The sequence below is a fragment of the Pteropus medius genome, unplaced genomic scaffold, assembly GCF_902729225.1.
Source record: "Pteropus medius unplaced genomic scaffold, Ma_sr-lr_union100, whole genome shotgun sequence".
Lineage (NCBI taxonomy): Eukaryota > Metazoa > Chordata > Mammalia > Chiroptera > Pteropodidae > Pteropus > Pteropus medius.
Genome location: NW_024355205.1, coordinates 38226626 through 38239867, shown reverse-complemented (window position 1 = coordinate 38239867; position 13242 = coordinate 38226626). Strand labels below are relative to the sequence as shown.

Sequence of the window (13242 nt, the reverse complement as noted above, 5' to 3'; positions counted from 1 at the left end):
AGCAATGCATGAAGGCTCTAACCTGCGTCCTGGCCAGTCCTTTGGCTTTCTTCCCCGTGGTGGCGGGTGTGACGTGGCATCCCGCAGGTTAGATCTGCATTCCCCTAGCGATCAGTAACACTGGGCTTCCTTTCGTGAGCTTGTTGGCTGTGTGTTTGGAGACACATGCATTCAGGTGCTTTGCTCTTTTTTAAATTGGGTCGTTTTTTGTTGTTCAGTTGTAGGTGTTTTCATATCTTTTAGATACTAGACCCTTATTGCGATGGTGATTGCAGACATTATCTCCCATCTGTGTCTCTTCCCTTTCTCGATAATGAACTCTGGCATACAACAGTTTTTTAATTTTGACGAAGTCCAATTTATCCGTTTTTTTTTTTCTTTTGTTTCGTTTCTGGAATTGTATCTGAGAATTCGTTGCCAAATCCAAGGTCATGAAAATGTGCCCTATTTTCTTCCCAGAGTCTTGCAGTCTTAGCTCGTTGGTCCATTTTGAATTAGGTCCATCCGTGGCGTGAGGCGGGGCCTGGATTCCTTCTTTTCCACGTGGACAGCCCCTCGCTGGATGGATGCCATCTTCCCCCCGACCAGCCTCGTCGCTCTCGTTGAAAGTCAGTGGGCCGTAAATGCACGGTTTACTTCTGGACCCCGGTTCTGCTCCATCGGTCTGAGTGTTTATCCTTATGCCAGGGCCAATTTTTGTGGCTTTGTAGCAAGTTTTAAACGTCAGGAAGGATGAGTCTTCTTAGTTGATTTTCAGTATTGTTTGAAAAATCATGATGCATCTCGGTGTATTTTTCTTTGTGTTTCTGGTGCTTGGGATTCCTCGAGTTTCTCGGATTCCAATATTTGACTAGTAATAGCTCCAGAAAGAAAAAAAGGAAATAATTCAAGAAACTCCCAGACTAAGAGACTCGCTTCTGCAGACCGAGGGGGTCCAGCTTGTACCCAGTGCAAGGGATGGAGAGGCCCACAGAGGGGACGCTGCTATGAAATGTTAGGTCACTTGAGACAAAAAGATCCAGCAAAGGCGTCCGGAGGTGGGCGGGGAGCTCAGCCCACATGGAGGGCTCAGGAACGAGACAGGCCTCTGACTTCTCGACTCCGTGTGGGCCCTGGAGACAGGAGTAGAGCCTGAACATGTGTGAAGGGAAGAGGGGGTGCCGGCCAGTACCCTCGACGCGAACACGTGCCCCCTTTAGAGTGGAGTGGTGGGCGGGGAGACAGACATCGCCACCGAGGCAGGTGGCCTCCTTGCCGAGGAAAGCACTGGATGGTGCACCTGCCCACGTGAGGGAGTGAAGCAAGGAAGAGGAAACGGGCCCCAGCCGGCGAGGTCAGGTGGGGGGCACCCCCAGAGTGACAGGGACATTCCAGAACAACAGGGCCGGGCAGACGGATTGCAAGAGAGAGACGGGGGGGGCCCAGGAGTGATGCTTCTGGGGGAAGCAAACACTATCGGGGTCTACAGACACATGGAGAGGGTCACAGCCTGGTAGTGGGGCTGCGTGAGTACCCAGAAAACAATGCACGCAGAGGCAACAGCAAGGCGACGTAAGAAACGTGATTAAACATGATTACAGGACGTAACACGAAGCTGGGAGCGAGAGTCGCTAATCCGAACCACGCAGGCCCAATACCGATCTGCCCCAAACTCACAAAGCTAGCGGGTCAGGATGGTGTCCGCACGGGGGAGGGGCAGGCGAGCAAAGCGAACAGCGTCTTCCCCAGAGGTACGCTGACGGACACCACTCCTCACCCTGAGGAGGCAGCCCGGGCGTGGGGGGAGACACGGCACACACGTGGGACCCAGCTGGAGGGGTTCACGCAGTTGCCTCTGCAGCAGTGGGCGCCTGGGGCGCCCCGATCTTTCTCATTATAAGCCGCCTAGAACTATCTGACTGTATCTGTATGTAACTTCGAGAAAGGAAAACATCTTAGAGGAACTTGAGATATTTACTCCTCCCCGTCAGGCTCCTGGGAGCCCCTGAGCGGATGGACAGAACAGCTCCCTCCCGTGGCCACGTTCCGGCCCTGTAATTGCGAGACTCGCCGATGGGTCTGCAGTGGCAAAGCTGATACTTAGCACTTTTTCAGCGTGGCAGTTCCACAGGCTGGTCCTTGGGTACCACTGAGCAGACAGGGCGATCTCAGGGTCAGTGTGAGGCTCAGAGCCAGCCGCACCCCATCCGCCCCAGCCTGTGCCCGGCCTCGGGGGCTACACCGTGAAGCTGGTGGGGACGAACCTCCCCGGAGGCCCCTCGGCCTGGCTGCAGGACGCATTGAAGACGGCAACCCCGAAGGCCCGTCTTTGTTACCCACGCCCGATCGCAGCCACGGGTGCGTGGGCAGGGCCCGTGCCTGTCGACAACTGCCCGGGCAAGGAGTGAGTCCTGCCACACCTATGAGCTTTTGGGCTGGACTGCGGTGGGAGCTGCCTCCCCCGTGTCCCCGGCACCTCCAACCATCTGTGGACGCTCGGAGCGGCAGGCCTTCCAGGCAAGGCCTTCTCTTGAGGTCCAGTCCCCTTTCTCTGCATCCTTGGCACTGATGGCCCCCGGCTTAGCTGGGCGCGCCTTTGGAGACGGCCAGTTCCTCCGTCATCAACTGTTTCCTGCCAGCTGTCCTGTGCCTGGGCGTCCTGGGGGCCCCACAGAGCACCTCGCTCTGCTAGGCCGTGGCAGGAAGCCCCCAGCCAGTCTCCCCTCCAAACCAGGTTCTGACGGGCCATCAGGACTGCAAAGCCAACAGGAAGTGTGCCGTAGCCCCCTGGGGAAGATTTCTATTTGGTGACCTGAGGGTCTGCAATTTGTCGAGAGGACGGAGGCAGGTGGCCTGAATGGTGCCCTCCCCGCCCAACATCAGGTCCTGATCCCTGGCACCTGAGGATGTTCCTCGTTAGGAAAGTCTTTGCAGGTGTGATGAGGTTAAGGTCCTAAGATGTGGAGAGCACCGAGGGTGACCAGGTGGGCATGGGTGCCCTCACGTGTGAAGCAGAAGATCCTTATAAGGGAGAAGCAAAGGGACGTTTGAGACTCAGACAAGGGGAGACCGTGTGACTGCAGAGGCAGGGGCTGTATGATGCTGCCACAAGCCAGGTGACAGCAAGAGTCACTGTCTCTAAAAGGCAGGAAGGACCCTCCCCTAGAGCCTTCGTGGGAAGCACGGCTCCGCCGACACCTGCATTGCAGACTCGTGGCCCCCGACTGCTGCTCAGACCACCTGGCTTGTCACTTGTCTCGGCAGACCCCAGGAACAAGGCCAAGCCTGTGGGATCGTCAGCATGACGCGTCGCTGATTTAAGGGAATGTCTCCAACACCTGCAGAGGTGGAGAGAGTGATAACCACTCAGTGTAGACCTCACCAGGGCAGCTGGGGCCTGTGTGGCTTTCTGGTGGCGTCCTGGAAAGCCACCCGCCTGGAGGGGGGGTAATGCTCCCGTGCACCCCTAGACGTGCCCCGTCCCTGAACGACACGTGCGTCATTCAACGAGCGTCTCATCAGACGTGTCTTTCTGCAACGCGTCTTCCGCTCACCATGTTTTCGAGATCTTCTCCACGGACGGACGTGCACCAGCTCGCTCGCTGGGGCTGGGCTGTTTCCAGGAGACGGCTTCACGCCATCTCTTCACCCGCCTCCCGTCGATACGTTTCAGCAGAATCCAGGGGTTCGCGAATGTTTGCTCCGTTCAGCTCTCACCGTCACCCTGGAAGGTAGGCACCAGCAATATGCGGGCCTGGGGGCTTCCACGAGAGACCCTCATCCCTGCCAGGTGCGCCACGGTGGTCGGGTGGGCCGCTCACAGCAGGGCCCAGCCCCACCTGGAGCAGCTGACACCCACGACAGGGGCCACAGAGAAGGGGCCGTTCACTTGTTCCAGAAGGCCGTGAGGCTCGTCCCCTGTAGAAGCTGGGGCCGCTGTAAGCAAACACCCCACACAGGTGGACAAGCAGGCGCGTCCCTCAGTCCGGGGAGAGGCCCAGGGTCCAGGTGTGGGCAGGCCGCTTCTTCTGAGGCTGGGACGGAGGATCTGCCCATCTCCCGGCTTCTGGGGGTCGCTGGCCATCTTGGGGTTCCTTATGGAAGCATCACCCCGATCTCTGCCTCCGTCTTCACATGGTGTCCTCCCTGTGTCCTAACTACCTGTCCTAAGGACCGCGGTCACTGGGTCAGGGCCCACCCTGGTGACCTCATCTTAGCCGATTCATCTGTGATGCCACCATCTCCAAATGAGGTCGTGCTGCGAGGTGGCGTATGTGTGAGCCTGTGCCCAACGGCCTCACGGTCTGCTGGGCGAAGCCGTGTGTGGCACGTGTGCTAATGCTCTAGACTGGGCAGGTCCAAAGCACTTGGCGGCGGTCCCCAGACATCCCTGAAGCAGAGGCCACGGAACCAGACAGGAGGCTTGAGGCTGGCAGGAGCCACTGGGAGCAGTCCGTTAGCCCAGCGGGAGCAGGAGGGGAGTGAGGGACGGGCCGGTGGACAGTCTGCACCTGGGTGTCGGTCGCAGAGGGCAGGGGACTGCGTGCGGAGGCTGGCTCTGCCACAGGCCGGTCCCCACCGGGGTCCCTGCAAGCTGGCCTCAGCACTGGAGGCTCTGGCAGCTCGGTGCGCCCCCAGCTCTGGCTGGGTGTTCGCATGCGTCCTTGGGGCCCGGGCGCCGAGGCCAGCGTGGGCGGGGCCGCCCTCTCGTTGACTCAGAATCCGTTAAGCTCTCTGAATTCTTTGACTTAAAAATACGTTAGAATTTCTGTAGTGTGTAAAAACAAATGTTTTTAAGTGAATTTAGTGCATAAAATTGAAAACTACACCTTTTGAATACGAATTTCCTTAAAGGCTTAGAAAGGGAAAGGTGAATGAACCGTGTGCAAACACGGGAAAGCTGTCGAAGGCGCGTGGACGAGACGCGCGTGAACAGACGTGAGGCTGCGGCTGCGGGAGCCGGCAGCAGGGACACGGCCGACGGGGCAGTGAGAAAGTGGACGAGGGAAACGCTGGGACGTCGCACCGGCCACCCCCACCCGCCAGTCACCTGTGGGACTGGAGGCAGCACTGGACCCCACGCAGAGCCCCGGCCGTGGGGGGTGGGGGAGGGGACCGAGACCCAGGCACGGCGCTGGACCCCACGTCCCTGCTGGGACCTTGCTGAAGTCCCCACGGTGGGGGACGCCCAGGGCCGTGGAACTGCATCTGCTCGGCATCCACCGCCGTCCTTCTGTCAGCCCGGCCTCCTCGCCCTCTGCTCTCAGCTGCGGCATCTGGGCCGGGGCAGGTGGCAGCTCCTCGCACCTGCACCCTGGCGGGGCCTGGATACACAGCCTGCGGCCCACGGCCTCCGGAGCCCCCCTGGAGGAAGCCAGTGCTCGGGGCTCGGTGGAGAGGAGAGTTCGCATCTGTGCTGTTTCTTTAACAAGGAAGGGGGGCTTCCTGGGCCAACGTCTAGGAAAAACAGCAGTGTCGGATCCCATGTACCTGCTTTAGATGACGAGTTGCTTCAGACTGAGCATCACGTTGCACCTAAGGACACGGATGCTAACTTAAACCAGCATTGTTTAAAGCGGGCTCCTAAAGGACCGTTTCAGGGACACAGGTGTGCAGTGGGGTTGTTTAAGCATCGTAGTAACGGGCCCATCACTGCTTATGATTCCGTCTTCTCGTGAACTCTGGCCCCTGAGACGCAGTCTGAAACAATCAGCCCTTCCTCCCGCGGTCTGGGGGGGCACCTCCACCCCAGCATGGCTGGGCTGGCTGGGAGGGGCCTCCACGTGCGCCTCCCAGCGGGTGGGGAGCGCCTCTGACAGGGCCGGCCTGCTGTAGCCTGCCCACGGCGGGGTGTGCTGACTCACATCACCGCAGAGCCCCCGGGCGCGCATCCTGCTGCCAGCTCACGCTGGGATGGCACAGCTCCCTGGACAAAGCGGGTGTCTGGCCGGACAGTGGGGTCCATGGCAGCGGGCTGTGCACGGCCACTCCCTTCCAAGCCACCTTGAAATGCTTCCCGTGGGCCCAGCAGCAAGGTGGGGCTGCTTGGTGGCTGGATCCAGAACTGGCTCGTGGCATGCGTTCTCACGGGTCGACGGGTGGCGGTTAGGCCAGTGCTGGCAGGACGAAGGACAGGCTGTGGCACAAAGCAACGGCCACGCGTGTCTGCTCACGCGCCCGGAGCAGCGCCAAGGCCCGGCCTCGCCGTCGGCCCCACCCACGCCCGCGGTGGCTGCCGGCTGTGGCCGCGACCCCGCCATGGCCTCTGCGTGCGGCCTGGGCTCCCTGACGGCACGGTGGCCGGGACCCCAGGGCGAGCGGCTGCCCCCCCTGTCCTCACCTCTGTCGCCAGCGTCACAGCCACTGCACGCGGCTCTGACATTAAGATGGTAACGTCACCTGTTGCCAGAGGAGGGGACTCGCGTGACGGACGAGTCCTGGAGGGGCTGTGGCCCCTGAGGAACGTAACCTGCCCAGGGCCCCAGGGGCGCAGAGATGGGACGCTCCCCCAGAATCAGGCGCCAGGATGGCAGATGCAGCCACAGCCCCGACGTCCCCACTCGAGGTCATCTCCAGGCCCTGCCCCTCGGTGACTGACTCCCTCCCGTTTAGGTGGGGGCGTCCGGCGCAGACAGCCCACTATGCGTCCGCTCTGGGTCTGACGGGCCCACCTGCTGCAGGCTGACTCCTGGCAACTGGGGACACAAAGGTTTGTGCGTTCCCCATTTACTTAATGGGGAGCAGGTGGTTCTGCTTCCTCCATTCGAACCAAATAGTGTTTCTCACACTATTTTGTGGCTCCGCTCCCCTTTTGGATGGGGGCCCTGAGGACATGACTCGCACCCTACCAGTGAGGACAAGGGAGTGACACAAAACCTTCACTCCTCCAGCTTGGGGAGCCGCGGCTGCAAGGCCACCCGGTGACTCATGCTGAGCAGGACAAGTCCCCAAAGTGGGATGGGACGCAGCCTGGAGCCCCCTGGCTGCGTGCGGTGGGGCCACAGGGGAGTCAGTGCTCCATCTTGGGCGCTGCGGGAACCCGGGGGGCAGGGACCCCTGGAGGTGGCGGGCATGCCACCCGGCCCGACCCGCCCACCAACCCTTCCCTCCTGCAAAGCCAAAGCCTGGATCCACAGGGGGAGCGACCCCACCCAGCAGAGATGATCCTCAGGGGGCTGGGGGCAGCAAACGCTTCTGACCCGGGCGAGTGCCCTGACTGTACGTACGCCCCCGCCCAAGACCCCGCCAGGTACAGGGCCTGGCAGGAGGGGGCAGCGTCGCTGAGATCTGAGCCCTGAGCCGTGGACCCAGGACCTGCCGCCACTGAGGCTGAACCAGACGCCCTGCCTGCACCTGGGCCTCGGGCCTTTGGGGGGAGTGCACGAGCAGAGACCACCTCGGCGGCTTAGATGTGAGGCTCAGGTGTGCTGCACCTGCCCGCAGCCAAGGCGGGCAGGAGCATGCGGAATCTGAGGGTCACGGAAGCAACAAGGAGCCCAGCCCAGCACACGGGGTAACACTGACTGAACCCCACACCGGCGGCCGGGCAGAAGGGTGCCCATTGCGGGCTGACGGCCAGCCGCCTGCTTTGGCCTCCACCGTTCCACAAGAGAATCCGGCGTTCAGGCACAGATTACCAGACACAGGACGGAGACGACGTAACCGGTCATAAAAGACACGCCGCCGTGACCGTCGCTGCGGGGTCCCCACGCGGCCGAGGGCTCTGGCTGAGGCTGCGGGAGCAGGGGCCCGGGCACGCTGTGATGTCCTGGTGACGTCCCGCCAGCCACAGGCAGGTTCGCGTCTCCCTAACTCGCCCGATGGCGTCCCAGTCCCTGCGCGTGTGGTGACGGGGCCCCCACTCCCCGTGCCTGCTGGTCTTCAGGTTCCTTCCAGGAAACGTCCCCATCGCTTTTCTCTCGGTACGGTCTTTTTCTCGCTGATTTTCAGGAATCCCCCTTAACCCTCAACATGAACTCTCCGTGGGCTTTAGGTGTGAAAAAGGACGATCATTGCCCACCTGCTAGTCCGTGGCCTCTTTCCCTGAACAGAAGCCCCCTGGGGTCTGGCCCACCCACCGATGTTTTGTCTTACAGATGAGAAGACATTTCAAGCCACATTATCTTCTGTCACCCGACACCCAGCCACTGCCCTGTCCCCACTCTGTGACACTGTCTTTACCAAAGCTCCCAGGTGCCTCCACCCACCGGCCCCTTCTACAGGCACCTCTGTCCCTGCTTCTGTGGCTTGACGTAGTTGCCCCTCCCCCGGCCCTGGTCTGCCAGCTTGGGGCCACCCTGGCGCCCCCACAGCAAAGCCATTAAGGGCTTTGCCGCTTACCTTGGACGTGGACGGCTGTGTTGAGATGTTAAAAAAACTGAGTTAACGTACAGCAAAATCCTTTTAAAATATTCCCGATTTTATCTACTAGCCGTTTTCTAAAAACATCTAAGCAACTAAAGCCATCAGCATCATCAAAATGTTCCTTTCAAATGTGCTGGATAAAAGAGCTCCTGACTTGTATTAAGGCCATCATTGGCTTTTATCGGCTCAGGTCTTGGGTTCCTTTAAATCACGATGTAAAAATCAAACATCTGTACAAGGTAATGCCTTCTAAATAGTAGCTGTACGTAAAATACTAAGTTATTTAATTAAGCGGCACTAATTAGTCCTCTAGGCCAAGGAGGGCCGAGCTGGACGAGAGCTTGCTGGGCCACACAGCCCTGCGTCTTCCCGGCTGATGGAGAATGCGGGTTCTCAGGAGGGCCAGCCCGGGGCCCGCACGCCCGCCTCCCAGCCCCGCACGCCCTGCACGGCGTCACATGTGCCTCGATGCTGCAGCGTCCAGTTTTGCCAATTTCGTTTTAAAATGGTACAGCTACCTCACGTCTCAGCGAAGGTACGAGGCTAACTGTAAAAAGGGCAAAGATAATTTGTGCTAAGAGTTTCTTCTTAGAGTGTATACAGCAGCATATGTAGGCTAAACGTGATACGTACCTTTTTTAGGACGTCTGCATAACGTGACAAAATGTGAAACGCTAAACATTGGATCCAAATCTATTTCTTATTTTCAGGATTTGCTGGGTCATTATTTACTCTTTGTCTCTGGATCAAATTTCATTAGTCATAAGTAGTACTTGTGAACTTGAATAACCCTTATCAACCAATTCCTTCCCTTCTACAAAAGCAGCACTGAGAGCCTGGAGGTGACAGTCCAGGGCTGGCTGAGGTCTCGCCTGGCTAGCTCTCACCTCTGACCTGAGCAGCTGGAGACAGCACAGCGCCTCGCTTTCTGTCAAATCGATCTGGATTTCCTGAAACACACCTCAGAGCTGTGAGTCCTCAACTCCTGCAAGACTCACGATCTTAGATGCGCATTAAAAACAGTCTGCTGACGACACACGTCAGCCTCCGGGCGTGCAGTTCAGGGGTCACGACACTGTCCTGCAGAGAAACAGCGCCCTGGGCCTGTCCCCGCGTGCATGCCTCTTGGGGGGGTGGGGCGGCCCTGCCACGGGGTTTACAGTATGGACTTTGAGGGGCAGCACCTTACTGATGAGTCATTTTCTTCTCGTCACTATCAAGATAATTACATTTATGACAAAATATAACAAAAAACAAAATTTTCCAATTTTTTCCTGGAAAAACAATGACTAAAGTAATTTAAGATTTTTGAAAGTTAAATGGCTCTGAGTGCCCCAGTGCAACCCTAATTTTTAAAATGTACAGGGGTCACTACGAACCCACGTGTCTGCCACCAGCAAAACCTGTCAGCAATCCGAATGCTTAAAATGGAAAAGCGGCTTGCGGTGACATGAGCTTCAGAAAATAAAACATCCATAAAGCATGTTTCTATTTTTAATACTTTCGCTTGGATAAATCAATTGCTTCACAAAAATCCCTTTCAAAGACAACAATCCAAGAAAACATAGTTACAGTATTCACATTTTGAAGATTGTCAGTTCATAGACCAAACGTAACTAAAACGAAGGAAGATGGCCGAGTTATTTGTCACTAACTGCCGGAGATGGGCCTTTCACACCTTCCGACTGTGTCAGAATTTGTCTAACGAAATCAGTGCCCTGACGCTTTCTCTCGCAGGTCAGAGACGGGTGGCCCAGTGGGGCAGGCCACACGGAACCGACTCCTGGAACTAGGTGTGAGGTCCGAGCCGCGCTGCCCTGGGCCTGTGAGCAGCTGGTGCCCCGCTCCCTCCCTCTGCATCCCGGATGAACCCACATCTGTCTTACCGTCCTGAGCCTGGAGGCTGAAGGTGAGGGGAGGGAGGGGCTTGGGCCGGGGCGGGCCTGGGGCTTGCGAAGCCCGGGGTATAAACGTGCACACCCTGGCTCTCAAAACACATCCAAAAGCCCCTTCGTAAGGAAAGAATTTAGCAAGTACTCAACAGTCCCGTCAAATCCACTCGTTTACAATGGAGGCCCAACGGGTGTACTTTACAGAATCTCTCGAATATCCAAGGGCTGGAAAACGGGCAAACTGACGACACACAGGCCGGGCTGCGGTTCTGGGGACCCAACCAGCCTGCGAGTCGGGGCCAGGCACCGCAGATGGCGTCGTCAGGGCCCTCGCCCTGTGCACGCAGTGAGGGCTCGAGGCTTGTCAAGCCTCAGGCCGGGCTGGGTGGGCGAACCCCGACTCGGCCCCCACATCCAAACCGACAGTGTACTCGGCCCTCAGCTAACCTCCCGCTGCTCTGGTGCCCGCGGCTCGGGGGCTGCGAGGAGCCCACCTTCTGTGACTGTCTGGCTAACCTGACGAGCAGGGCAGCTGTCGGGGGCGGGAGGAGGACGGGCGGGCTGGCTTCCACGGGTCCTGCTTTGAACAAATCCAACGTGTGTAGACTGAAAACATTAAAAACTGTTTATAAATAGGGAATGCAACAGCTGCTTAAAAATGTGACTTTCTCCCCACAAAAGACAGTCAAATTTTTCTTTCTAAAGCTCTGAAATATTTTTAAAGAAATTTCTATTATTTCTTGGTGCATTCTAGGTTATCTAGAAAGTACTTTCCTAGGATTAACTTTAATACATTTCTAAGGAAAAATCGGTCCCAGAAAAACCTGCGCTAGCTCAAAACATCCCTCCGAGGAACCCGTTGTGCAGCCCGCTACGGCTGCTGAATCTCAAGAACCGATGACCCCCGGCCACGAAGCCGCCCTGTACAACGCGCCGAACCCCGGGCACCCCGCCAAGATCCGCACAGACCTTCCTGATGGAGAAGGTGCCGTTTCTGAGAAAGAGCCCCACTCGCAAGCAAATGAATAAAAGCAAACCGACCAAAGTAACAAAACCCAGTCTACGCTCTCGGTTCGTCTTGTCACCAAGAAACTGAAGCCCCAGCGTTATCCCAGACCCCATGTGACAGAGCCAGAGGGGAGGCTCGGGGAAGCCCGAAGCCACACTACAAGGAGAAAACACCGACCCCCGCCCCTCCCCCGGGAGCGACGGCGTGTGCGGCCACCAGCAGGGGCGTCAGCGTCGCTGTCAGCACCGTCCTGTTCGCTCCTGTCACTTCGTGGACCTCCGTCACTTACGTAAGGAAGCTGGACGTTACTGAGCGTGGGACAGAGGACGCTTTCTATTAGTTTACAATAAACCTTCTATGAATGACATGGCCGACTAAAAAACTCCAAAACGATGCAGGCTACCATGGCGTAGCCGCCATTTAACTGTGGTGGAATTTAGCTCCGACTGAAATGTGAGCGGTGAGAGCTTTTAACTGACTCCCGGCTACACGTCACTCCCCTTAGCTAAGTCCTATCTAGACATGTGTTTAGGTCAAGTGTAAAATGCAATCTGAGCATTTACATATAAACTAAAGTTTGAAGATATCAAAATTTCATTCAATAGCTGTTTCTTTTCCAGTAGTAAATGTCGATTACCACCCGAACTAACTTGGGGCAGGTTCGTTAAATTTGGTCGATTCGGAACACTCCGAATCGAGATAGTAAGCGTGTGTGGTTTCCTCTCTAAAAATTTTATCCTCAATATAGTCATAATCCAATTCATAACGAATTTATAAAAATAGCTTTTTATCCAATAATTCCAGCAAGGTAAAAATAGGAGTTTCTTTTTATATATAGCAAACGAAACAGGCTCACTGAACACGAGAGAACTCAAAACGGTTCGAAGTCGCCGTACGTCCCGCGAGGCCACGCTCGGGCCGCTGTGGTGTCTTGTCCACCTCGCACTGGCAGCTTGAAGGTGCAGAAGCTTCTTCCGAGCCTGCGGGCTACACGCACACAACAGCCCGCCAAGACCTGCTTCGCCCGCAGAACTCAGTTAACACTGCGTCATTTCTAGCAAATGGCAGCGCTGCTCCTTAACCTAGTGAGGGCTCATGGGGGCGTTTGTCATTCATCACACTTTTAGCGTTAAACCTTCAAAGAATCTCCTCGAAGCCCCCGAACGCACACACGCGCGCACACAGCGTGAGAGACGTCGCTCCTGAAGCTCACCGAGAAATACAAAAGTGCACTCTCCGACATCTACGTATGAACAGGCTAGAAACGGGACTGTGTAAAACGTTTGCTGTGCAAACTGGGAGGAGCCAGGCCCCGCCCTGGGCCCTGGCCACCGGGGCCTGGCGCCCGCCCTACTGCAGAGAGTCGCTGTTCTCCAGGACCAGCCCGCCGATGTGCGCGGGGGCCAGCGCGGCCCCGCCGGGCCCCGGGCTGTCCACGGACTCGTCCTCGCTCTGCTCGGCCATCATGACTTGCTGCACGGCCAGGGTGGCCCCGTCCGAGGACAGAGACTGCAGGCTGTCCACACTCACGCTCACGGGCGTGCTGATCGTCACGACAGCTCCTGCGGCAGAAAGGGGTGGTCACCACGCTCTGCCCCCCAGCGGGGTGCTGTTCGCTCACCTGACCTCGCCTCGAGACCCCTCTGTTTCTGGGTCGCTCGGCAGGGACCTGGGAAGCTGTCCCGAGGACGGGCCTCAGCGCTCGCTGAAGGTCTCGGGGGTCAGGGTGCCACAAGAACACAAATGACCAGCGGGTGGGGGGAGAGGGCAGGACGACCGTGACTGGAGAAACAAAGCAGGCCGGGGTGGTGGCCCGTGACAAGGGGAGGGGGGTGGGTCCCAGGGGATGAGAGAAAGCAAGATAAAGGCGGCAGAGACTTAAGGGTGAGGGTGCCAGTGCGGGGCGGTGAGAAGGGACTATGCCACCCTCTGGCCCAAGGGCCAGTGCCAGGATGGAGGACACTGCCCGTGCTGAGCCTCGGGTGTGCGTGTCTCTGT

The 13242-nt window shown here is 57.7% G+C and overlaps 1 protein-coding gene across 4 annotated transcripts in view; it reads right to left on the bottom strand.

Annotated features, from left to right (window-relative positions):
- Positions 1 to 9821: 9821 nt before the first annotated feature.
- PKNOX1 (PBX/knotted 1 homeobox 1) overlaps positions 9822 to 13242 on the bottom strand; it is a 43297-nt gene continuing 39876 nt past the window's right edge. For all 4 annotated transcript variants that reach the window (XM_039857783.1, XM_039857781.1, XM_039857780.1 and 1 more), the window contains one exon: positions 9822 to 12806. In XM_039857783.1, coding sequence (XP_039713717.1) covers positions 12595 to 12806 — 212 coding nt within the window. In that variant the 3' untranslated portion in view covers positions 9822 to 12594. The remainder of the gene's footprint in view (positions 12807 to 13242) is intronic.